Source organism: Colias croceus, chromosome 10 (genome assembly GCF_905220415.1).
Source record: "Colias croceus chromosome 10, ilColCroc2.1".
Classification (NCBI taxonomy): domain Eukaryota; kingdom Metazoa; phylum Arthropoda; class Insecta; order Lepidoptera; family Pieridae; genus Colias; species Colias croceus.
In genome coordinates, this window is record NC_059546.1 from 9420492 (window position 1) to 9443925 (window position 23434).

A 23434-nucleotide genomic window follows, 5' to 3' on the forward strand; every position below is an offset into this window, starting at 1 on the left:
ACACCATTTTGATGTACTTATCATAGGGATAAATCAAATCTTGGGAAAAGGATTAAACATTTATTATTTTATAACGTATGATAGGGAGCGGGTAGAATAATGTTAAAAAAAACTGTAGGTAAGTTTAAAAATTTTCAGCAACAAAAATTTTGATTCGTTTGTTTTTTAAATTTCTGACACCATGAGATAAATAAAACAAAAGGTACTCCACCAAGATTACGTTTAATACTTAATTTTAAATTATAATCGAAAGACTGTATTCGATTACACTTTCCATTTTATGAGCAATTACTGTTTTGATCTACTTAAAGTAAATTAAACGCACAACGGTCTTTTGATAAGTTAAATTCAGTCTTTGATTAGGCATCGCACCATTGCCATCGCGACAATAAGGGTTTCATTAAAATTATCGTTGTCCACCTCGAATGTGCTTTAACATTCGTACTCTAATAAATACGTAATAATATACCGAAATAAATATAATAATACAAACTATGCGACTGAATATACATAACGACACGTTCGTCGAATAGGTACGATATACGCTATTGGCACTTATAAACACTCACAACTCTGAGTCTGCTTTTAGATCGAGAACTCCTTGTGCGTACAGATCTCGTACAGCTTCTAGTAGACGTTGTTCAGCTCGCGGCTCTCCGAGGGCTACGTCTACACTCCCCGCGCACAGAAGGAGTGCCCTCAATGCTGCTCGAGGCCAATCTTGTTTCAAGCTCCGTCTTACAATCGCGCCAGCAGGTGCCGATCCTAATCTAGCACATTCAGCCTCTAAACGATCTCCATAGTCCTCAATCAACGTGTCGCCCACCGCCCTTCTTAGTTCTGGCGTTAACGAAGATAATAATAGTAGCGCTACATCATCCATGGGTCTACCGAGTGATACCATTTGCCAGTCCAATGCGATACATTCGCTTATCCCATCTCGTTCTCGAAATAGAAGATTCCCACTCCAAAAATCGGCGTGGGCGAGGGGAGCTGGTTCAGCTGGTCGCAATAAAGTGCCAAGTAAAGATGGAGCCCGAGCGCTAAGTGCGCTCACAGCTGCGGCTTCGCTAACACAATCTGTTCGCCCACGGAGGAATACTTCCAGTTGGGGTAAACCTCTTCGCACTAAACGCAGATATCCGGCTGCAGCGCGTTCGCAGGGGAACAAGAAGTCGAATCTTTGGTCTAGAGGTCCTTCTCTGTCACGTAGAGCAAGGGATAGGGCGTGCAGTCGAGCTGCTGCAAACAGAGCTGCCCTAGCCCTTTCAACAGTTAGGCCCTCAGCAAAATCCGCTGATTCGAAACCCACGGCTGTCACGTCTTCCAGTACGAGCTCACTGTCTCCTCCAATTTCATCTGAAATAAATAAATGCTAATTTAGAAATAGACCAAGTCATGGCAGCCAAGTTGAAATATTGATCGTTGTTCAAAAATATGATGACTCATAAAAAGCGCGTGTTTTGTGACGTCTTGAAATATTTTTATCACGTAAAGTGCAGTAAGCGTTAAAAATACATAAACAGCACCGATATGTGTAGAATATATTGGTTCTGTTTTAAGGAAAAAAATATAAGCCTAAAGAGCATAAGGTACCACTTAAGTAATTATAACTATGACGTATTTAAGTCGACTCATCGAGCACAATAAAGACTGATGATACTTTAATTAGCGAGTTTTTAATTAATCTTGATTCTTGACCTATTTCGCAATTTTTTTAACGAGCTTAGACACGTTTTATTATTAATTTATGTCTCTAAACAGAAATACTTAAGTACAGAATTTCTCTGGACCTCTACTTAATTCAAGTATTCAGTTTTGATAAAGTAAAGAATATAATTCTTCAAATAATTATAAAACATATGAATGATGAATAGTTAGTTAGTTTATTTTTTTTATAAAATCTATTTGCATGACATAAAAAACATAGGTACATATTTTCGAAAAATAGCATATCTATTTTTATTTGAAAAGCGTTTTCTTTCATATTACTTAACACAAAATCTAACTACTTAAATGAAAAGCACACAAACAGACACACACCTGGTAATCTAGCTTTAACACATCTCGGTACTGCGAGCCCTTCATCAGGACCTAAAGCCTCTTGAGCCAATTTGTTGAGCGCTGGGGCTAATTCCGTATAGAACAATATTTCTCTAGTATCAAATTGTGCTTCAGCTACAAAGAGCCTCCCAAAGGGATCCCGTGGTGGTAGTTTCACAACAAGGGGTAAGGCATGCCTTTCTCCCTCGCTTTCGTAGCGAACTGTCACCGCTAGTACCCTGCTTAGGGCACCAGCAACGCCGGCCCTGGATTCTACTCGGATCTGAAATTAAATGTTACAAAGATGAGAAACCCATGTTATATGAATTGAAATTCAAATTATTAAATATTTAGTTAGGTAACTACACATTATATAGCTGTTTCCTTTACTTAAGTACTTAGTTTAATTTTAAGTGATTTTTGCAAAAATAAATATTGGTGGAAATCCAAAAATTTAATTATTCTCTACTTAGTTAAGTAAATATTTTCATTTCAAACATTTTTTTTTTTTGGATAGTGATAAATTATTTAAATATGTAAACGTACCTCATTAGGATCGACCACACCCGAGTCAATCAGCAGTTCTCGCGCCCATTCTTCAGTCAGAGCGGTCTCAGCTTCGCCCTCTGGACCAAACTCACAATCGGACTCCTCGCTCCCACTGCTTGGGGCCTCCGAAACCGCCGTGCTATCCGGCCCACCGGCTTGCATCTTACCACAGTAAACAATTCACTCGCGCACACACATTATCGGGCTTTAAATAACAATTAGAGTCGTATATTTCGCGGACGATTGAGTTGTATGGGCACGCCAGCTGCGCGCAGGCGCGTTCCTCCCTCAATTATTCATCGGGACTCCCGTGTCGTAAACCGCTCAATGCGACCGACGGTGTGGATGTACGATATAGATATGTCGCCAAGAGGTATGCGACAGCAGCAGCACTCAACACGTCACATTAAAACGTATTCATAGGCATTTTGTAAATCGCAACCGCAAGGTCTGTTTGCTCTTTGAATAATAATGAACCTTCGCAGTGAACAGAGTTATGAATTGAAATTATTTTCCACGTAGGTACCTAATAATTTAATCATTAATGCATTCATATTTCATATTAATAAGCTATGTATCTTCATTTCTATCTTCAACTAATACAGAATAACATTGGAATAACATCTTGGAATGTCTTTTCTAATGATATACCTATTTAATATTCTGGACAATAATCTATAATCTATATTATAAAAATGAATCCCAAAATGTGTTGGTAAGCGCATAAATAACTTGAGAACGGCTTAACCGATTTCATTAATTCTTTTTTTATAATATTCCTTGAAGTTCGAGGATAGTTCTTATGTAGAGAAAACCTGAATATGTACCACGGGCGAAGCCGGGGCGGACCGCTAGTCTTTATATATAAAAATGAATCGCAAAATGTGTTGGTAAGCGCATAACTCGAGAACGGCTGAACCGATTTCGATAATTCTTTTTTTATTATTATCTTGAAGTACGAGGATGGATCTTATGTAGAGAAAACGTAAACATGTACCACGGGCGAAGCCGGAGCGGACCGCTAGTAGGTAAATAATAATCTTAAAATACCTCATGAATCTCTGCATCAAATTTCGTACAGATTCGATCAGCTGTTTTTGTATGAAAGGCTAACAGACATCAATAAATCCAAGTCCGTAAACTAAAAAAGGTAATTCTAAGATCACTCGTTGTGGTAGTGAAGCCACAAAACTCTACATATAAGTAATTTTTTAGTTGATCTGAGAGTTGATGACATCCTTTATATAATGATTATGTAACTATTTCGAAAACTAAGAAGTATTGACTTGGTAATGTTTCATTTTTCTTACTGCAAATGAGCTATACTTTCAGGTTCCACCCCTACACCTATATCAAGTCACCGGCCTGTACAGACTGTATAGCTAAGTATACTTTTATATAAGCCTTTAGATCAGCTATTAAAATAAAAAGCAGATTTCATGGAAGATCATTGGCATCATTAGTACTGATAGAAATATATTTATTTTATAACTCTTTTACGACGTAGGTACCTAATAACTGTTGACCTAGTTAGTTTGAAATATTCTTTCCCGATCTTTATATATTGTTTCATATAATTATGAATAAATATGAATAAAACTAGGTACACGTGAGGTACATAACTACCTACATACACAGTATGAACGAATATATTATTATCTTTAAATAAAAGGTCTATCTTATGATTATATATAACTTGGTAGGTAGTTACCTACTTACATATAGCTGATAGTGGAAAATGCTTATAAAAAGATAATTTACGCATTACTCTTTTTATCAGTTCTGAATTCTCTATATAGGAAATCAGTTTCTTTGTCAAAAATCGAATTTCGAAATCGAATTTCGATGCCGCGCTCGGAGCAATTAACTTAATTGCTCCGAGATGCCGCGCCGACCGCCGTAACAACACAGTTGACAGATATATACTATGGTAACAATCTGTTTTTTTTTTTCAAATGTTTAGGATTAGGTTCTTCCGTTTAAAAACTACACTGGAAAAAATTTTACAGTTCATGGTACTTTTACGTGCTTTTACCTTGCCAATGTTTTGGGGGTTACAAAAATTTGTGTTTTATTCATTGTTTTACTTAGAAATAATTAAAGATTTTTTAACGGATTTTAAACGTGATTTATTCATTATATTATATTCCCGAAGTTTCGACTTTCGAACACTTAACAGCGAGCGTGGTCACGTGGCCCGGCGAAGAACACTCGCGTAAAATCAAACACTAGAAAATACATTGTTTTATTGTCTTTCAAGAACTCTTTTTTTAATAACAGGCAAATTAGGTAACACTTTGCCACGCCATATTTTTTTAATTCCTAATAAGCATTTTTTAGCATTTTTTTAGTACTTATTCGATCGCACTAGAGCGGTAGACTAGGGTTGTATGCATAACTTGAACAATAATAGATCATACAATATCTTCGTTAGGGCATAGGTTAGGGTCAAGGTTCATTAAGGGTTCATTACCCACATCTGTAATCTGTAAGTCTGTAATTTGAAATTTCCTTGTAATTTCTCTGTAAGGCCGCGTTTCCACCTGCAAGAAAACTTCCGCGAGAAATGTCCGACAGTCTGTCTGACAGCAACTTGCAAGTCTAATTCCGCGTTTCCACCTGCAAGTAGACGAGCAAGTTGCTGTCAGACAGACTGTCGGACAGTTCTCGCAGAAGTTTACTTGCAGATGGAAATGCGGCCTAATGTTATATGAACATTTAAATGTGTTAGGCTGATTACACACATTTCACATACACTCAACTGACATATTATAACGTCTTTGTCGATTTCATATAATATAAATTATAAAATATATAAACTACTCATAAAATACTGAGAATACTAATGCCTAGTGAGTCAAGCACAGATCTGTGGAGTCAAGTTTATTGAGGATACCCTTTGAGGATACCATTTTGACCACAGAACAGAATTTTGACAAATTTGACGATTCGAAAACTGTGCTTCTAACTAGATTATCTAGCAATGAATATCTTATGTTTGAGTTTAAAGTATTGAGTTCTGTTTCCATCAATAATAATTATTACAGATTTAAGTACATAATTATTATTTATAATAATTATTAATAATAATTATGTACTTAAATCTCATCACGCAGATGGTTTACCGATCAGGTTTATCTATACGTGGTTTATATAAATATCAATAAATATTGAAAAAGCACTGAAAACTGTGGAAAAACTGAAAACCCTGAAAAGTTGAAAACCACACAACAGAAGTCGGTTAAAAACATTTGACAATTGAATTGAAAATAAAATATGTAATAATTGAAGTAAAATTAATAAATAGGTACTGAACGAAACTCGAAAGTTTGATGGACGGGGGTCGGGGACCCGGGACCGTGAATTCTGAATTTTTGACATAGGAAATGTCAAATGAAGTTTAGGAAATATGAAAAAGATTAAATAAATGAAAGCAAATAATAGCAAACGTAAATTAATTTCTAAATAACTATTTTGTAACTATTCACTCCTCTAAATAGGTATTATATCAAATATAATAGAGCGATGGGGAAAGAAAAGTCGAATTCAAAGAAAAAAAGAAGATGTTCATCGGACGACAGTTCTAGCAGTTCTGATTCGAGCCAAGAAAAGAAAAAGCTACGTAAATTAAAGAAGAAATTAAAAAAAGAAAAGAAGAAAACCGAGAAAGCTCTTAAGAAAAAATTAAAAGAGGAAATTAAGAAATTAAAAAAGACACGAAGCTCAAGCCGCAGTCTAGATGATGTTTCAAAAGACGACTCTACCACCGATATTCCAATAGGTAAAATTACCATATTTATAAATGATTTAGAATAGATAATGTAATAAAGGACAGGAATTGAATTTTTTAATATTTCTTTAGAAGCTGACTGTGGGCCATGAATAAAAGTTTTGTAACCTGAATTACAAATTCCCTTTAAAATGTGTGGATGTTGCACTTTTTTTGCAATTAAATATTACTTACAATGCCTTATAGTTACATTACAATTTTTTTTAAACAGAAATCATAATTTAAGTTTTTTAATTATTTTTAAGAACTTATGGAAAAGTCGAAAGCCATGGCACCAATGACCAAAGAAGAATGGGAGAAGAGGCAAAGCGTTGTAAGGAGAGTTCTAGATGAAGAGACTGGGAGATACAGGTTATTCTATCTTTCTTATTTGTTTCAGAATTTTTATAAAATGCTTTTTATGAGAAATCATTTTCGGTTGAGAGTTTTTGTCATTTAAACTTATTATTGAGAACAAATGTAAAGAAGCTACATGTAATTTGATGAATGAACAATTTTTAGTCCAATTTATCATACATATCAATTTTGGCACATTTGATTAATTTATTATTTACCTCAGTTCTTAATAAATGAAACATGTTTATAATCAATTTACTTTTGAAATATTTGCTCTCTCTCAGTTCTATCTTGGTTCCAGATTAATAAAAGGAGATGGGGAGGTGCTGGAAGAGATTGTATCGCGGGATAGACACAAACAAATCAACAGAGAGGCAACTATTGCTGATGGAAACTTCTTCCAGTCACAAACTGTTGAAAAACATCGATTTAAGTAATGTTTTGTGGCATATTGGTACTTATTAGTCCTATTTTGGTGGGTATCCTATAGAAATTAGATTCTTAAAAGGCAGGTAGGGAATTTAAAGGCTTTTTTTTATCTCTTCTAGGTGAGATGTTAGTAAGGCTCATTATTGTACTTATGAACATATGTTCTGAATTTTTGGATATATAATATAATATTGGTAGGTATTGCAACTTATAATACAAAATTTATAATTTTGTTGACAATTTAAATTATAAAGATCAAAAAGATTACTTATTCTAGAATTTTCATATTCTACTGTAGTGAAATGTTGCCTTAAAACATGATTTGGGAACCAAAGTGATATAACCCATTCATAAATAAAAGACATAATATTGAAATTTTCTAATGAGTCATGAATAGTTCTGAGTTCTGACTTCTGTCCCAAATGCAACTGATGAAGGGAAAAATGTTACATTTGTTATTAGCATGTGTTCAATTGTTTTGCTCACAGTATCTTTTTAGAGATTGAGAATAATTGTCTATTTCTCCATTGCATTTGAATCTTTTAAGTGCAAATATAAGAATACAATAATGCAAAGACTATTTCTAGTTAAAATATAAACAAGGATGCATGTAATGCCCTTAAAAATATATAAATACAAAAGAATCTTATACCCTGAAATTCCCTTTCCCAAAATGTTCTGAAGATGGTTAGAGATTTTAAATGCTAGTAAGTATTTATTAATACTCTTTGTAGTATAAGCCTTAAAAAGGGAACTTATGATATTGACAAGTTATACCAGGTGAAAGGTAAGACGTTAGACGAATTTAGACAGGAGCTTCTACTCATGAAACTGAACAACTTTTGTTCTACAACTTTGCTGAATTCGTAAAAAAAATTGGACTTTGTAAGGAAACTTCGCTAATCAGCTGACCGATTTCCATACAAAGTCCAAATTTTTTTCTACGAATTCAGCAACAAAAGTTATTCAGTTTCATGAGAAGAAGCTCCTGTCAAATGCGTCTGACGTCTTACCATTCACCCTGTATATTTTTAGTCAACTTCCAATGCATTTTAATTCATTTTGACCTGATAGTATTAGATTGCATTAAGAAATAATCTATGACCATAAAGTTAGGTGTCACTGCTTTTATATATAGAATAAAGCACAAAGAATTGTTTATTCTTGAATAAATAAAATATTCCTTCATTATATTGGGATTTTCATTTTCTGTCTTACAAATAGATATGAGGTAAGTACATGGTAAGTATTTGAGTTGTGTGTATTTACTATAATATGTTAAACAGTTGTTTAAATAAAGCCTCATTCTTTTACCAAACATAAATAAAGTTTTAAGGGGACGTCCATTAATTACGTGAAGTGTTTAAGGGGGGAGGGGATCGAGTCAAATATCAAAAATTAAAAAAAAAACCACACGTAATTTATGGACGCCGATACAAAATTAAAACTACATTTGAGATCAAATAAATATTTTATTTATCTACCTATGAAATACGTATTAGAGTTCGTCTTTGGTATGCATTTCTTTTTCGTCGTCATCATTCACTTCTACTACTTCATCTAAATCATTTAAATCTGGTAGTTCATTAGTATCATCTTGAATTATTATTTCGTCGTCGCTTAATTTATCTTTCTCTGTACTCTCTAAAACATTTTCTTGACTAGGATCTAGATTAGCATCAACCAGTATTGGTTCTGATTTATCCTTATCTGATTCTTTTTTAGTCGAGTTTTGCAAATGTTCATTGACCAAACTCACCAGGCTCTCTAGAGGTCTGCTTCCGTGTTCAACACTTACAATTTCTTTGTGTTTGTATAGAATCAGTGTGGGTAAGCCGTTAATCTGAAAAATAACAAATGAAATTGAAGTCAAAATAACCTATAATAAAATAATGTTTATTGAATAATATATTTGTTTGTCAATGCATAATTTGTTAAAGTAGCTAAATAATTAGGGTAACTGCAAAATAAACTCAATATAATATGTACTGAATTAGTTAACGGCCTCCTCGGTACAGTGGTTGAGCGTAACACCGAGGGGTCCTCGGTGGAGACTCAGAAAAAAAATGTCTTGTTCTGGTAGGACACAAAAGGCTGATCACCTACTTGTCCCTAAAGAAAATCGATCAGTGAAACAGATGTATAATGCATCTGCCCCTTACCCCACATGGGACACAGGGGACATGGGACTTCACTTTCACTGAATTAGTTAGTATGATAGAATTATTTACCTTTTCCATTTCACAAACAGCTTTTGATCTGACACAATCAACATCAGCAATCAGTACCCTGGGTTCATCTTGGAATTTCTCACCGAGTTTCATCCAGAGTGGACTCAATTGCATGCAATGGGCACACCTGCAAAGAAGATTAATAACTGGTCTTGTCTTGGTATTGTCTATTTCAATAAAAGTCTTTAATTAGATATAATAACACATACAAACTTATCAGCACTAATTTGCAAAATTAATTCCATATAATATAATATAGGCAATAATTTCTTTGTTTACTAAAAAAGAAAAAAAAATACAATTCTACTTTAACAATTAATTACTTACCAAGGTGCAAAATAATTAACAAACACCAGATCCTTTTGTAAGAATGTCTCAAATGTTTCCTCTGTTATTCTCGCAACTGGCAATGCTTTCTTTTTCTTCATGAATTTATCTGGATCATGGTTTTCAGTGAGCAGCATTTTCTCTACATATTCTGTTAAATCTTCCAATGTGTACATTTCTACAGCAACTCCCATCTGCAAAGTCAAAATAACTTACATTTATATTAACATGTAAGTACAATTTTGAAAAATTAGGTAACAAAAAAATATTTCTATGATTTTAGGGGTGAAGTAATTGTCATTAGTAATCTAACAAATAATTTCAAGAGCAAACCAAATTTAAAGAAGTGTGTTTACAAGTGGCGAAATTATTTATAATCTTTAACATATTATCATCACTACATAGTATAAAACAAAGTTGCTTTCTCTGTCCCTATGTCCCTTTGTACGCTTAAATCTTTAAAACTACGCAACGGATTTTGATGCGGTTTTTTTTAATAGATAGAGTGATTCAAGAGGAAGGTTTTAGTATATAATTTATTAGGTTTTAGACAAAGCGGGCGAAGCCGCGGGTGGTAAGCTAGTTGTTAGATATATAATTAATTTTCATCAAGAGAGATACTTACAATTCTGCCATTAAAAATCCACAGCAGGTATGGATACTGCTTAATATCAAAGTTCTTGCAAGTTATTTCATTGAGCATACAATTCACTTGACCAATTTGTATGTATTCATTATTTTCATACTGCATAGCCAGCTTTGCCCATATTGGTCCTAACATCTGAAATTATGGTTATAATATTATATTATACTAGATTTCCGCCCGCGGCTTCGCCCGCGTTTGCAAAGGAAAACCCGCATAGTTCCCGTTCCCATGGGATTTCCGGGATAAAAACTATCCTATGTGTTAATCCAAGTTACCCTCTATATGTGTGCTAAATTTCATTGTAATCGGTTCAGCAGTTTTTACGTGAAAGAGTAACAAACATCCATACTTACAAACTTTCGCCTTTATAATATATATTTTATAATATATATTATTTATATATGTAAATATATGTTTAGATAGTAAGTACCGTACCGTACCGTATATGTTTAATATATGATACCGTTTTGAGATAGTGAAGATACTTATAAAATACTCGTGGAAATTGTTCAGTATTTTTATGAATTACTACCAGCCCCACCAGTTCTGCTCTATTGGCCATTTTTTGTTTTATCTCTCTGAATTTGTTGAACCATACTTAAGTTTTTGGCAATTTGATTTTGATTTGTGATATTAAAACTGTTCACAAACTAGAAATTTAAGACATTTTAATTACTTCCTTCACCTTATTTTTCAATTTACCTGTGAAGCCATACACCATGGGGCATAAAACATAATAAAATGCTGTCCATTTGATATGAATTTTTCTATATTGTGATCAGTCAAATGTGCCATTCCATAGTGTATTTTAACTTCAGATGATGTTTCTCTTTCAGGGATCTCATCAACATCCTGTAATGAATTAAATTACTGCTTTAGAATATTTTCTTCATAGTTGTTGGAACATGACACTTACAAAAAATTTAAAGGCAATTCTAGACTTAATTCTTTAGTAATTAACTACATGAAAAGACTTATTTTCTGTATTTAAACCAAATTAGATGTAAAATTTTGTTCAAACATCTTCAACACCAAATAAAAACATACAGTGGTCAATTTATTATTATTAAATAAAATATCTATTCTATATAACATTTATATAGGTTCCTACCTTTCCCATAGTGAAAACCTCACTCAAAAAGAGTGTCAATGAAGGAAGATCTCTTGTCCCTTTATATTCAATGGGTGAAAATGAATTTTTGGGAAAATATAACAATGTTGGATATCCTAGAAATAGAGAAAAAAAGTGATAGTATTAGTAAGGCTCTTAAGCAGTTCTAATCTTATTATGAAATGTAGCACAATTATTTCTAGAAGAGATACCTGTTATATCATTTTCATGACACAATTTTGGATACTTAGTACAATCCATCTGAGCAATAACAAATCTGGAATCCTTGGTATTTATTAATTCACCTAGCTCAGTCCATATAGGCTCAAATTCGGTGCAATGTCGACACCTGCAAAAAGAGGGTTATTTCTCAATTTTATAGAATTTTGAATCAGTTGGAATGGTTTATTCGTTTTGATAATATTATCTTACCAAGGTGCATAGAACATAATAAAATTGCCATCCATTTCCATGACTTGTGATTTAAACATTTCTGGATTATATTCATATACTGAACCTTCCACTGGAGCAACATAATCCGGTAAACTTAACATAAAAACCAAAGCTAGCACAAATGTACATTTACACATTTTGTTTTTTTGTATATTATTATGTTTTATGCTTATTCAAAATTCGCACATTTCAATATTAACACATTTTAAAGTTCTACGAATAGGAAGTTATTAGGTAGGTACTCTCTAATTAATTGAAAACAATGCTGGGTATCAAATTATCATCACCCAGATTTGACAGCAAAATGTCAACTGGACAGCCGACAGGGACGGGAGAGTGCAGAAAAAATTTCTCCCTTTAGTTTATGTCAAGTTGACAATGTCAAATAAAAATCGATTAAACGCATATACGGTTACGGACAACACCAACATAATATGAATAAAATTCTGTAGCTGATGATATTATCAGAATAATACGTTATTTTACTTCATTTTTATGATATACTTATTTATGAATACCAATCACAATACCAATCCAGTAAACTCCGTAACATATTATGTAACATAGTATTAGTTTCTATAAGTACTGATTAAATGTATTTTAATTATTGATTATATAATATTACAAAATATCAAATTGAATTTATCTAACAGTGAAAATATATATAAAGATAAATAAAGTATTTGTTTTAGACCAAAAAATAATAAGATCTGGTTAAAATCGATAATCGGTAAAGAAAATCGTAAATGTCAATTTGGCGTAACTTTAGGAAAACACTATGGAATGTGGTAATTCTTCAAAATGGTCGCTTTGTATGGTTTGCCAACTTGCATGTCTGTGTTTTAGAGTTCTTTGTTTTCGTTATTCCTCAAATATAAAACAATATCAAGAGGATTGTGTACTTTAACAACTAATGTTTTATGTCTGTGTATACATTGATTTTACAATCGTTAATTGTGGTGTGTAGGAAAGATGTCATCGGTAATGTGAGAGCGCTAATATCATTTTTATTTTACGGGATTATGACGTCTAGGATTCCTATTCTGATTATCAAGGACTGAAGAAAAAGTCAGGTAACCATTTATATGCTTTCTCACCACTATTTTACTATTTAGATTTATGAAACATAGCTGGCTTATTTTTGGCATTCCAAAGCATTCTGTCAGTTGTAGTTCGTATTGAATATTCTAAAAATTATGCTTAGTGCTTGGCAACGAAAAGCTATTTAAGGTATTTTGTTCAGTAATACAGTGTTTTATTAATGTTAAATGGGAATTTGACATTTTTCACATACATTTTTGTGTAGCTACACGAAAGTAAATTGATTTGATTTCAATGTTTTATTTATGTTAGCACATACCCTAATGCATTTCTAAACCTTGGTTTCAGAGTCTAGATCTTTAAAATTATTTGAAACACTGAACAATGTTAAACTAGTGTAACATTGAAAGCAAGTGTGTTATTGTTTTGGGACCTACATATTGCAACAATCTCATCGATAATAAAAAGTTGAAATGCGAACAGTGAGTGTTTGTGTGCGAAGGGTGTTCATGTGATGGGAGGCGTAGGGTGAGAGGTGAGGCGCTCGGGCGCGGGCGCCATGAACCCGCCGGCGCCCGGCAAACCGGCCACGCGCACGTCAGGGTACAACCAGAAAGCGCTCGCCGAAATCAGAAACTCATTGCTCCCGTTCGCTAATATTGGGAGTTCAGAGCCACCTGGCTCCTCTGCTGCTAGCACAGTCAGTTCAGGCGTCAGCTCTGGATTTAGTTCTTCGTCGGGAAATGGACTTGATAAGGACTTAAATGTGCTGCCGCAGTCTCTTAACCAGCTCATCGCTTTAGGATATGATGAGGTATGTAAATTCGCAGTGTATTAGAATAATGTTAAATCCATACTAATATTACAAATGCGAAAGTAACTCTGTCTGTCTGTCCGTAACTCAATCACGCCTTAACTACTGAACCAATTTGCATGAAATTTGGTATAGAGATATTTTGATACCCGAGAAAGGACATAGGCTACTTTTTCCCCGGGACATAGGATAGGTTTTTTTCCGGAAATCCCACGGGAACAGAAACTATGCGGGATTTTCTTTCACTGCGCGGGCAAAGCCGCGGGTGGAAAGCTAGTTATAAATAAATGTTCCATTTCTTTTTTAATCCCATGAATATTGGATTATGTATTGGTTGCAGAATAAATTATTGCTTGCAACATGTTTATTTTATTTCCTTTTTTCAAGGGATTACATTAAAAGTATAATATGATAAATCATTTGCATGGCTTCATTTACATCTATTTGCATATCTACATTAGTTACATGTATTAGAAATAAAACAATTGTTCAAATTATCTTGAAGCATGTTGTTTAAATATTTTATTTAGAGTACTCTCTATAATCTCTATATAGTTATATTATTATTATATAATAAATTTTTATTTCTCACTAACAGTTATGTCTATTTTTACTTACTTACTAGAGTGATGCAGGGACCCAACTTGAGTCTTGGCCTCCAACAATAAGAGCCTACATTTGTCTCTATCCTGTGTCATCTCTTGCCAGATTTCGATCTGCATGGCTCATGTCTATTTTTGCCAAAACAAAAAAAAAAAAATAAGTAAAGACTTTCAAATGTTATGATCATAACTTTGTTTTATAAATAAAAGTAATTAACTGAATAAATTTCATAAATATTAGCGGATACTGCTCATTTAAACAATAAGAAAAAATTAATATTCCATAAAAATAATTATAAAGCTACTATGGCAAGATAAAGCAATTAGCAGATTTGTGTTATCTATTCATATCACATAAAAACTAAACATAGTTTTTAGGAAACAGCATGCTGGATGATTATTTTTTTGTTGTTATACTAATAGTTCAATAAATAAAACCAGCTAATCATATTTGAAATGTTAATCCAAGTTCTTCACCACATTTAGTATTAAATAAATTCTGTTTCAGGATCCAGCAGTAAAAGCTTTAAAATATGCTGGTGGTAGATTTGACGCTGCCCTCGATTACTTATCAAAAAAGCAGGAGCCACTCAATGGAGTCCTCAAATCATCCAACTTGAGTGCTCTAAGCACAAAGCTAATAAGAAAACCTAGTTTAGAAAGAGAAATCAATCTTCATAGAGGAAGTCCCGCACTCGACTCAGGAGCTGGGAGTTCGCGGTCCGATAGCCCGAGGCAATCGGATGGGCCACCACATCCTCACGAGAAATTGAGTCGGCAATATTCGCCGTCTGGTTTTTCTGAGCCCCCACCACCGCCGCCACCGCGATGTCCGTCAACTCCGCCCGTACCTCCTGCTGTACAGCAGTACATGAAGCGCATTTCACCGGCGCCTCCTTTACCTCCGGCGAGAGGCACCAGTCCTGTGGCCGCGGGCGCGCCGGCTCCTCCCGCTCGACAGCCAATGATCGTCCAAAATGGGCCACAAGTTCAACAACAGTTGACACAACAAATCCAAGCTTTAAGCATTTACCAAACAACCACAGAACTGCCACCACCTTACCCCCTTTCGGGTGTTCCCCCTCCACCGCCTTACTCAGTATCCATGCAAAATCGGCAAAGCCCGACACAATCGCAAGATTACAGAAAGAGTCCCTCGTCGGGAATCTATTCTGGAGGAACGTCAGCTGGTTCGCCGAGTCCGATTACGGTGACGCAATCGACCGGTTCAGCATCAGGCATGACTCGCCCTACGCCTATACAAGCGTGGACAGCGAGACAAGCCGTCCAACCTCCTATAATCATGCAATCTGTGAAAAGTACACAAGTGCAGAAACCTGTTTTGCAAACTGCCATCGCGCCAGTTGCTCCGCCTCCTGTTGCGAGCTCAGTGGTGCAGCCCCCGCCGCCGTCGTATGCTAGCTCGATACAACAGAAGCAATCGCAAACGCCCCCTAGTTACCCCTTAGCCCCTAAACCTTCCTCTCCTGGCTCGACGCCGCCCGTCCCGACGGCGACTACGCCCACCGTCCCGACCACAGAACCTCCAAGCTACGCAATAACAATGCAAGCTCTAGCCGTCCAGAGAGGCATGAACCCCGTCCCGCCTCCGCCGTACGGTAATCAAATTGATAACACGACTACAGTCAATTCCCACCACTCGCCATTACATAAAAAGTTCTCAAACAACTGTGACATGACGCAAATGGAACTCAAATGCCCGAATCAAAGCTGCAATATGATGAAGGATACCGCTTGCGGTTCAGATAAAAGCTCCAATGGCTCGTCCAATCGTCGAACGAAAGATGGCCTAGAAAAAATAAGACATCAGTCGCCGATTCCAGAGAGAAAGAACATCAGTAAAGAAAAGGAAGATGAAAGGAGGGATTGTAAAGTTAGAAATTATTCTCCGCAAGCTTTTAAGTTCTTTATGGAGCAGCATGTCGAGAACATACTTAAATCTTACAAGCAAAGAACGTATCGTCGAATGCAGTTAGAGAAAGAAATGACGAAAATAGGACTAAGTGCAGAGGCTCAAGATCAAATGAGAAAAATGTTATCGCAAAAGGAATCCAACTATATTCGATTAAAACGAGCGAAGATGGACAAGTCAATGTTTACGAAAATAAAACCAATTGGTGTAGGTGCTTTTGGTGAAGTGACGCTAGTGAGAAAGATTGATACTAGTCATCTATATGCCATGAAGACTCTACGGAAAGCGGATGTGTTGAAACGGAACCAGGTTGCGCATGTGAAGGCGGAACGCGATATTTTGGCCGAAGCAGACAATGAGTGGGTCGTCAAACTATACTACAGCTTTCAGGATAAGGATAATCTATATTTCGTTATGGATTATATACCGGGTGGTGATTTAATGTCACTCCTGATAAAATTGGGTATATTTGAAGAGAATTTAGCAAGGTTTTATATAGCAGAATTAACTTGTGCAGTGGAAAGTGTACATAAGATGGGTTTTATTCATCGAGATATTAAGCCTGATAATATTCTCATTGATCGAGATGGACATATCAAGCTAACGGACTTTGGGTTGTGTACGGGTTTTAGGTGGACGCATAATTCGAAATATTATCAAAGAAATGGTAAGCAATATTCTGCTATTTTTATCACATAGTCATTATAAAGGTTTTTCATGTAGCTCAAGATTAGGAGTTTCTATATTGATTGCTTTTTCATGTGCTATATAGTATCAAGTATCATTAAATTGTGACATACTTACAGTTGAGTTTTAGTACATCCAGCAATTAATGACTTTTCCTTTATCTTTCTTCACCATTCATTTTCCACTATATTAAATATTAACAATGTTTCTCCGATTCCAGATCACGGTCGGCAAGACTCCATGGACCCGGTGGACGGGGAGTGGGGTGCAATGGGCGAGTGCCGTTGTCACCAGCTGAAGCCCCTCGAGAGGCGGAGGAAACGAGAGCACCAGCGGTGTCTAGCGCACTCCTTAGTGGGGACACCTAACTATATAGCGCCAGAAGTGCTGCAGAGGACTGGGTACACGCAGCTATGCGATTGGTGGTCTGTGGGCGTTATATTGTATGAAATGCTGGTCGGGTCGCCGCCTTTCTTGGCTGCGTCGCCAGCGGAGACACAGTTGAAGGTAAGCGTACTGAACTGTTATAGGTAGATTTATTTACGGTGAAACGTTTTTAATGTTATATTATTTGGAAGTATTAGTCAATATCGAGAATAACTACATAATACTACCTAGTGAGTAAATTGTGTTTTGTTTTTCATTCAATTCAATTTGATTTGAATACCTCTTCTAATTTGATTCTAAATAGAAAAATAGTACTTTTAAAAAGCACAGTGTACTATGTCCAACCTACTCAGTTAACTTAGTATTGATATACATCACATAGCTGTATTTTTTTACATTTATAATTATTTAATTACAGGTGATAAACTGGGAAAGCACGCTACACATACCGGACGCAGCGAACCTATCGCGGGAAAGCAAGGATCTGATCCTGCAGCTCTGCTCCGGACAGGAGACGAGGCTCGGCAAGGACGCTAACGAAGTGAAAAACCACCCCTTCCTCAAAGCCATCGACTTTGATAAGGGCCTCAGGAGGCAAGTCGCCCCCTACATACCTAGGATAGACTATCCGACCGACACATCCAACTTTGACCCCATAGATCCCGATAAATTGAGGAATTCAGGCAGCTCAGACTCGAACAAGTCGGACAGCGAGTTGCTCGACAACGGCAAGACGTTCCACGGCTTCTTCGAATTCACCTTCCGGAGATTCTTCGATGACGGATACACGAACAAAATCAACCTCGACGACAACGAAAACCAGGGGCCCGTGTATGTTTAGTGAATGAACTGTGAACTGAACGCGAGTGCCTTACTAGACTCTCTCTATTAAAACAGTACTTGTAAACATAACGTATTTAATGAGAAATAATTTTAAAACCGTATTGTTAATAATCCCGGTGATAATGTTGTAATATTGTATCGTTATGTATTTGTAAGAGTAATCTTATTGTATTTGTATTATATGTAATGGATGGATCACAGTAGTACATAGCATAACTATGGTGCTGTTAGCGTTCTCGACGGAGGAATCCGTTCTTTGTATACTATTTTTGTAACTAGAGAAATTATTTATGAGATAAGAACAAGCTTATGTGAATTAATGGATGATTCACTATATTTTCTTATGTATTTATCGAAGTAGGTTGCTTACGTGTGTTTGTTTATATATGTAACTTATGAAGTCATTAATATAGCTGTCAGCGGGCATACATTTTGTGCTTCCATTGAGTACAGGAATAGCTCATATTGTGTGCCTTATTCAATGTATACATTTTTACTCTTAGATGTTAGGGTATTTCATAGTAGCCACTAATGTAGATGAGGTTTGGATAACAGGACACTGTAGAGAGTGCAATAAATATTTATTAACCCAAAATGAAACTCATACTTCATTGTTGCATATTTAATTTTATGTTGAAATTGACTTATACATTTGTGAATGAAGATGAATCTCAAAGGACATCTCAGTATGAGCTCATCAACGCTTGTTAAATCTTCTTATCACAACGATTAATGCAGATTATTGGATATCATTTAAATTTTATTGTGAATAGAAGTTGATTAAAATGTAGTGTTTAACGTGCAATCTGTTAATTTTTCACTAACAATTTAAATTGTAATATTTAGTACGAAATTCATAGTTTCAGAACAAATAAACTGTGAGTGTTTGACAAGCAGCTTGTAATTGTGGTTTTCATAAAAAAGTATCCATTTGTACAGATTAAACGAGTCACTTCAACTTTAAATTATGTGTTATTGTGTAAATTGTTTTATTCTAAAAATGAAACATGCTTATAAGAAGTAAATGAAAAATAAAATATGGGAATTTTGTTGATTTTTAGTTTTTAACCCGAACAGAACCTATAATATAGCTACTATTTAAGTTTTCTTCATATAGGTAGAAATAATGCCATACCGTTATTACCGCTATTACCGTTGGTAACACGGTATTAACTTCTAAACAAAATATTATTTTACCAGATGCAAATCACGTCAGTATCGGTTAAATTCATGAGCTGTTTTATTTCAGTACTAGCTTCCGCCCGCGACTCCGTCCGCGCGGAAAAATTAAGATTTTTTTTTTCTACATATTTTTCCGGGATAAAAAGTATCCTATTTTATGCCCAGGATAATAAGGTATAATTATTGTACCAAGTTTCATCGAAATCGAACCGTTAGTTTTCACGTGATGCCTGAACATACAGACAGACAGACAAAAATTTTTTTAAACACATATTTGGGCTTGGTATCGATCCAGTAACTCCCCCTGCTATTTATTTTTTCAATATTTTCAATGTACAGAATTGACCCTTCTACAGATTTATTATATGTATAGATAGTGTAGCCGCATGTACATGTAAATGCTTTATCCAAAAAAATAGAGTAAAATATAATTATGAACGCAGCTCGCAATTCATTTCCCATTAGATATAGACATGTATTTAAAATTGTGTTTGTATAATACTTTGTAGGCAATATCTCATACACATATTACTTGCTCTGTGTCATACACCATCACGCGGCCTACCGACCATTTTCGTACAAAACATTTGGGACTAGAAAGGTTAAATCCATTACATTACTTAATTTTAAACTTACGTTTATACTCGATAATATGAATGAAATAAAACAAAAAAATAATCTAAATTTGATATATTTTTTCGAAACTAGGTTAGTAAAAACTCTTGAACTCTCCGATTAAAATCTTCATGGTATCGTACGTGTATGTTGTGTTTGCCCTCTGGATACAAATGTAACCTGTAAAAACAATTCTCTATGTAATTATACTAGTTACATCTCCTCTACGTATTACGTAATTATCTCTACGTAGCCGTTACTTTAAATCCGTTCTCAAACGCTAAGGGCGCGTATTTTCATTCTATTTTCGAATATGTTTACTATATAGGTACCTACGCGAGAAAGAACAATAAAAAGTTATCTAGGTATTTAGGATTTTTGATATATTTTGTTGTCGGATAATACACCGGAATTCGTTGACAAGAATTAGGTACGTATATCTGCAACGTATTCTATCACGACACACAATGTAGTGTATAAGCATGAACCATGCCTATTTCAATGTAAAAATGGCTTTTATCTAAGAGATCGTACCTAACATAAAACATTACAAAGAAGTGACCTCAAATATTCTTACAAGTCTTACAAAAGATCACAATACGACGAATTTGACGACGCGGTTGGCGCAGTGGTAAAGTAACTGCCTACTGAGCCGACGGTCCCGGGTTCGATCCCCGGTCAGGGCAAATATTTGTGTGATGAACTCAATTATTTGTTCTTGGGTCTGGGTGTTATTATCTATATATGTATTTATTAAATATTATATTTATCGTCGCCTAGTACCCACAACACAAGCCTTAATTGAGCTTACTGTGGGACTAGGTCGATTTGTGTAATAATGTCGTATAATATTTATTTATTTACTTATTTATATTTAATATGTTAACTACATAACTCACGATTTTAGGGATAAAGGACATAATACTTATACCAAATAAGAACGGTCTTTTGTATTGTTACAAAAAAAGGTTTGCTTAGGTGCTAATTATAGCTTGTAAGTAGGTAAAACTATATTGAGAATTTACAATTAAAAATCCTCATAAATAAATAAAAAATAGAAAGTTTTTAAAGATGGATATTTGTTAGTTTTTCACGCGAAAACCAATAAACTGATTTTGATGATGGTAGTAAAGAGTTAGTGCTGTAGCACTTACAGTTACAACTCATGTATGAGTCTTAAATGGCTCTCCTTCAATACTTACTTTATATCTTTAATATGTGATCGAAGATAAGAAAAGTGTATCCTGTCTACAAGTGGATCTTGCTCGCCGTACAAAATAAATGTTAGACAAGTAATTTTGGGTAAAATATTCGAGCAGACATCGCCATTCGTGTCCTTTACCAATTCATCCATACTTTCCACCCACTGGGTCCAGTATCTAGCGAATAATTCTTCGCCATAAAGATCGATCATCGGCTGCTTCATCTTATGCGACCAAAGCGAAACGTCTTTCATTCCTAGGATATAAGGAAATAATACAAAATTATCATCATATTCTGTAGGGTCGCATTATATGTGGGTTTCCAATATTTTTTCAATAGACCAAGCTTCGACCGTCTTAAATTTTAAGCCCGTAACGGACGCAAAGGCGAAAAATGATAAGTTTCTTATAGTTACAACTACTTAAGTAGTTAATAAAATCAAAAAACTATAGATTTGTACATACATTTTTAAATAAGTACAATGCACGAACTTGTTAATTAAATAACTAGTTAAGTACAAATATAAAAAATAAGTTCCCTTAATTACATAATTATATGTACACTTATCAGAATTAACTTTTAATTGGGTAGGTATGTATTGAACCGTTTCCTGTTTAAGACATTATTCGGTTAATTATTGTATCAATATATTCAATACCTACCTACATACCTTTATAATGATTTACTTCTTTAGGCAGTATGAATGAATTGGCACCCCAAATAACGAGTTTTTCGACCATATCAGGATAATTCGCGGCATGAATCATACAAGTTATACTGCCATTACTCCAACCTAATAAGGAATATCGTGGAATGTTTAATTCCTAAAAATAGAGCGATATTTTATCAATAATGCTTTAACTTATAAGAAGTATTGTGCTTCTCTCGTAGCTACTTTACCTTCATGAGTTGATATGCGACGTTAGAATCGTTGGTATAAAATTTAGTAGAAAAATCTCGATCTGGAGGTCTACTTTTACCAAAACCGGGTTGATCCCAGAAAACTACAGTGAATTTATCTCTATCAAATCCTTTTATTTGGTGTGAAAAGTCTGTCCACATGGAACCTAAAGCGCCTTGAGTACATAGGACATGGTTTCGTCCATGACCTATCTTCAAGTAGTTTATGTTATAACTTCCAATTTTTATTACTTCTTCCTGAAAATATTATGTGCATGGTATCAATGAAATCATGGAAATATGAATTTCCTATACTTGGTGGTCAGTATTTGTTTTGATATTTTTTTATCATCTTGGATTATTTGAAGTGATACCGATATCGTGGCTGATAGCGATTTTAATTAGAATATTTTTTTAAAGATTAGACAATTTCAATAAAATAAAAAAAATCGTACCTTATGAACCAAAGTGGACAAAAATGCACTGTATTCTTTTATGATGTTTGCTGTTCTTTTAATCCGAGTGGCTAACATTTTTAGAAAATATTTTTTTATATAAGTAAAAAAAAATATTTTTTACTTAGTAAGTAAGATGCGTATTATAATTCTGTGGTATTTGGTACGTACCACTTAAGTGCAAAATGGTGATTTTTGAGTATGAGCGTTTGAAAGTTTTCACGGTTGCTACCCTGTTGCTACAGATCGGAATAAACACTTGAGTAAAACAAATTTATGACATTTAAATGTCTATTATGTTCAAGTTTTGAACACTTACAAAAAAAATAAAAAAAATGTTCTAGTTCAAGAGTAATTGTTACTTAACATGTTTGTACCAAAAGAAAAAAATGTGAAAATGATGTGAAAATGTCTAAAACGTGTGTACTTAAGTGGATTAGAGCATATTTATTTGTACTCTTAATTAATATTTATTCCTATTTTTACCTTAATGGAAAGGATTTTTCATTTTTTTTTCGATGGAGACATAAACAGACATTAAAAAACCAAATATTATGGGGAAACGTCTTCCAAAACGTAATACAAAAACGAATAGGAGTGTGATTTGCCACAAATAAGTACTCATAAAAAAGCCAGGAAATATTGTGATTTTCGTGCAATATGCAATTCTCTGATACTCCCTCTACAAAGTAAAATCCTAAAAGTAGTGTGTGTGTGTGTGTGTGTGTGTGTCGTTCAGAAGTCACGGTAGTTCGCTTGCCTGCCGTGCTAGATGCTGCGGGATCGATCCCATCAACTGACATGTACCAATGTGTCTTTTTCGGATGCATAAGTAGATTCTCTAATAACCAGAGATA

The 23434-nt window shown here is 34.6% G+C and overlaps 5 protein-coding genes across 5 annotated transcripts; 2 read left to right on the forward strand and 3 right to left on the reverse strand.

Moving 5' to 3' along the window:
- Positions 1-203: 203 nt before the first annotated feature.
- On the reverse strand, positions 204-2950 carry LOC123695135. Its single transcript, XM_045640871.1, has 3 exons — positions 2590-2950; positions 2044-2326; positions 204-1359 (listed from the first exon to the last, which is right to left on the reverse strand). Exons 1-3 carry the CDS (start codon positions 2752-2754, stop codon positions 566-568), a joined length of 1242 nt encoding a protein of 413 aa, XP_045496827.1. The 5' UTR covers positions 2755-2950; the 3' UTR covers positions 204-565.
- A 2995-nt stretch (positions 2951-5945) lies between these two features.
- Positions 5946-8338, forward strand: LOC123695097 (ADP-ribosylation factor-like protein 6-interacting protein 4). Its single transcript, XM_045640816.1, has 3 exons — positions 5946-6373; positions 6628-6733; positions 7020-8338. The coding sequence occupies exons 1-3, from the start codon at positions 6118-6120 to the stop codon at positions 7153-7155; spliced, it is 498 nt and encodes a 165-aa protein (XP_045496772.1). The 5' UTR covers positions 5946-6117; the 3' UTR covers positions 7156-8338.
- Positions 8339-8599: 261 nt separating this feature from the next.
- Positions 8600-12220, reverse strand: LOC123695132 (thioredoxin domain-containing protein 5). Its single transcript, XM_045640868.1, has 8 exons — positions 11895-12220; positions 11675-11811; positions 11463-11578; positions 11054-11203; positions 10331-10486; positions 9706-9899; positions 9379-9505; positions 8600-8990 (listed from the first exon to the last, which is right to left on the reverse strand). Exons 1-8 carry the CDS (start codon positions 12050-12052, stop codon positions 8646-8648), a joined length of 1383 nt encoding a protein of 460 aa, XP_045496824.1. The 5' UTR covers positions 12053-12220; the 3' UTR covers positions 8600-8645.
- Positions 12221-12703: 483 nt separating this feature from the next.
- Positions 12704-19270, forward strand: LOC123694884 (serine/threonine-protein kinase Warts). The gene is made up of 5 exons (XM_045640489.1): positions 12704-12988; positions 13305-13770; positions 14881-16972; positions 17213-17499; positions 17798-19270. Exons 2-5 carry the CDS (start codon positions 13516-13518, stop codon positions 18218-18220), a joined length of 3057 nt encoding a protein of 1018 aa, XP_045496445.1. The 5' UTR covers positions 12704-12988; positions 13305-13515; the 3' UTR covers positions 18221-19270.
- Positions 19271-20079: 809 nt separating this feature from the next.
- LOC123695008 (valacyclovir hydrolase-like) lies at positions 20080-22722 on the reverse strand. Its single transcript, XM_045640687.1, has 5 exons — positions 22578-22722; positions 22123-22380; positions 21893-22046; positions 21222-21477; positions 20080-20199 (listed from the first exon to the last, which is right to left on the reverse strand). The coding sequence occupies exons 1-5, from the start codon at positions 22653-22655 to the stop codon at positions 20109-20111; spliced, it is 837 nt and encodes a 278-aa protein (XP_045496643.1). The 5' UTR covers positions 22656-22722; the 3' UTR covers positions 20080-20108.
- Positions 22723-23434: the final 712 nt, after the last annotated feature.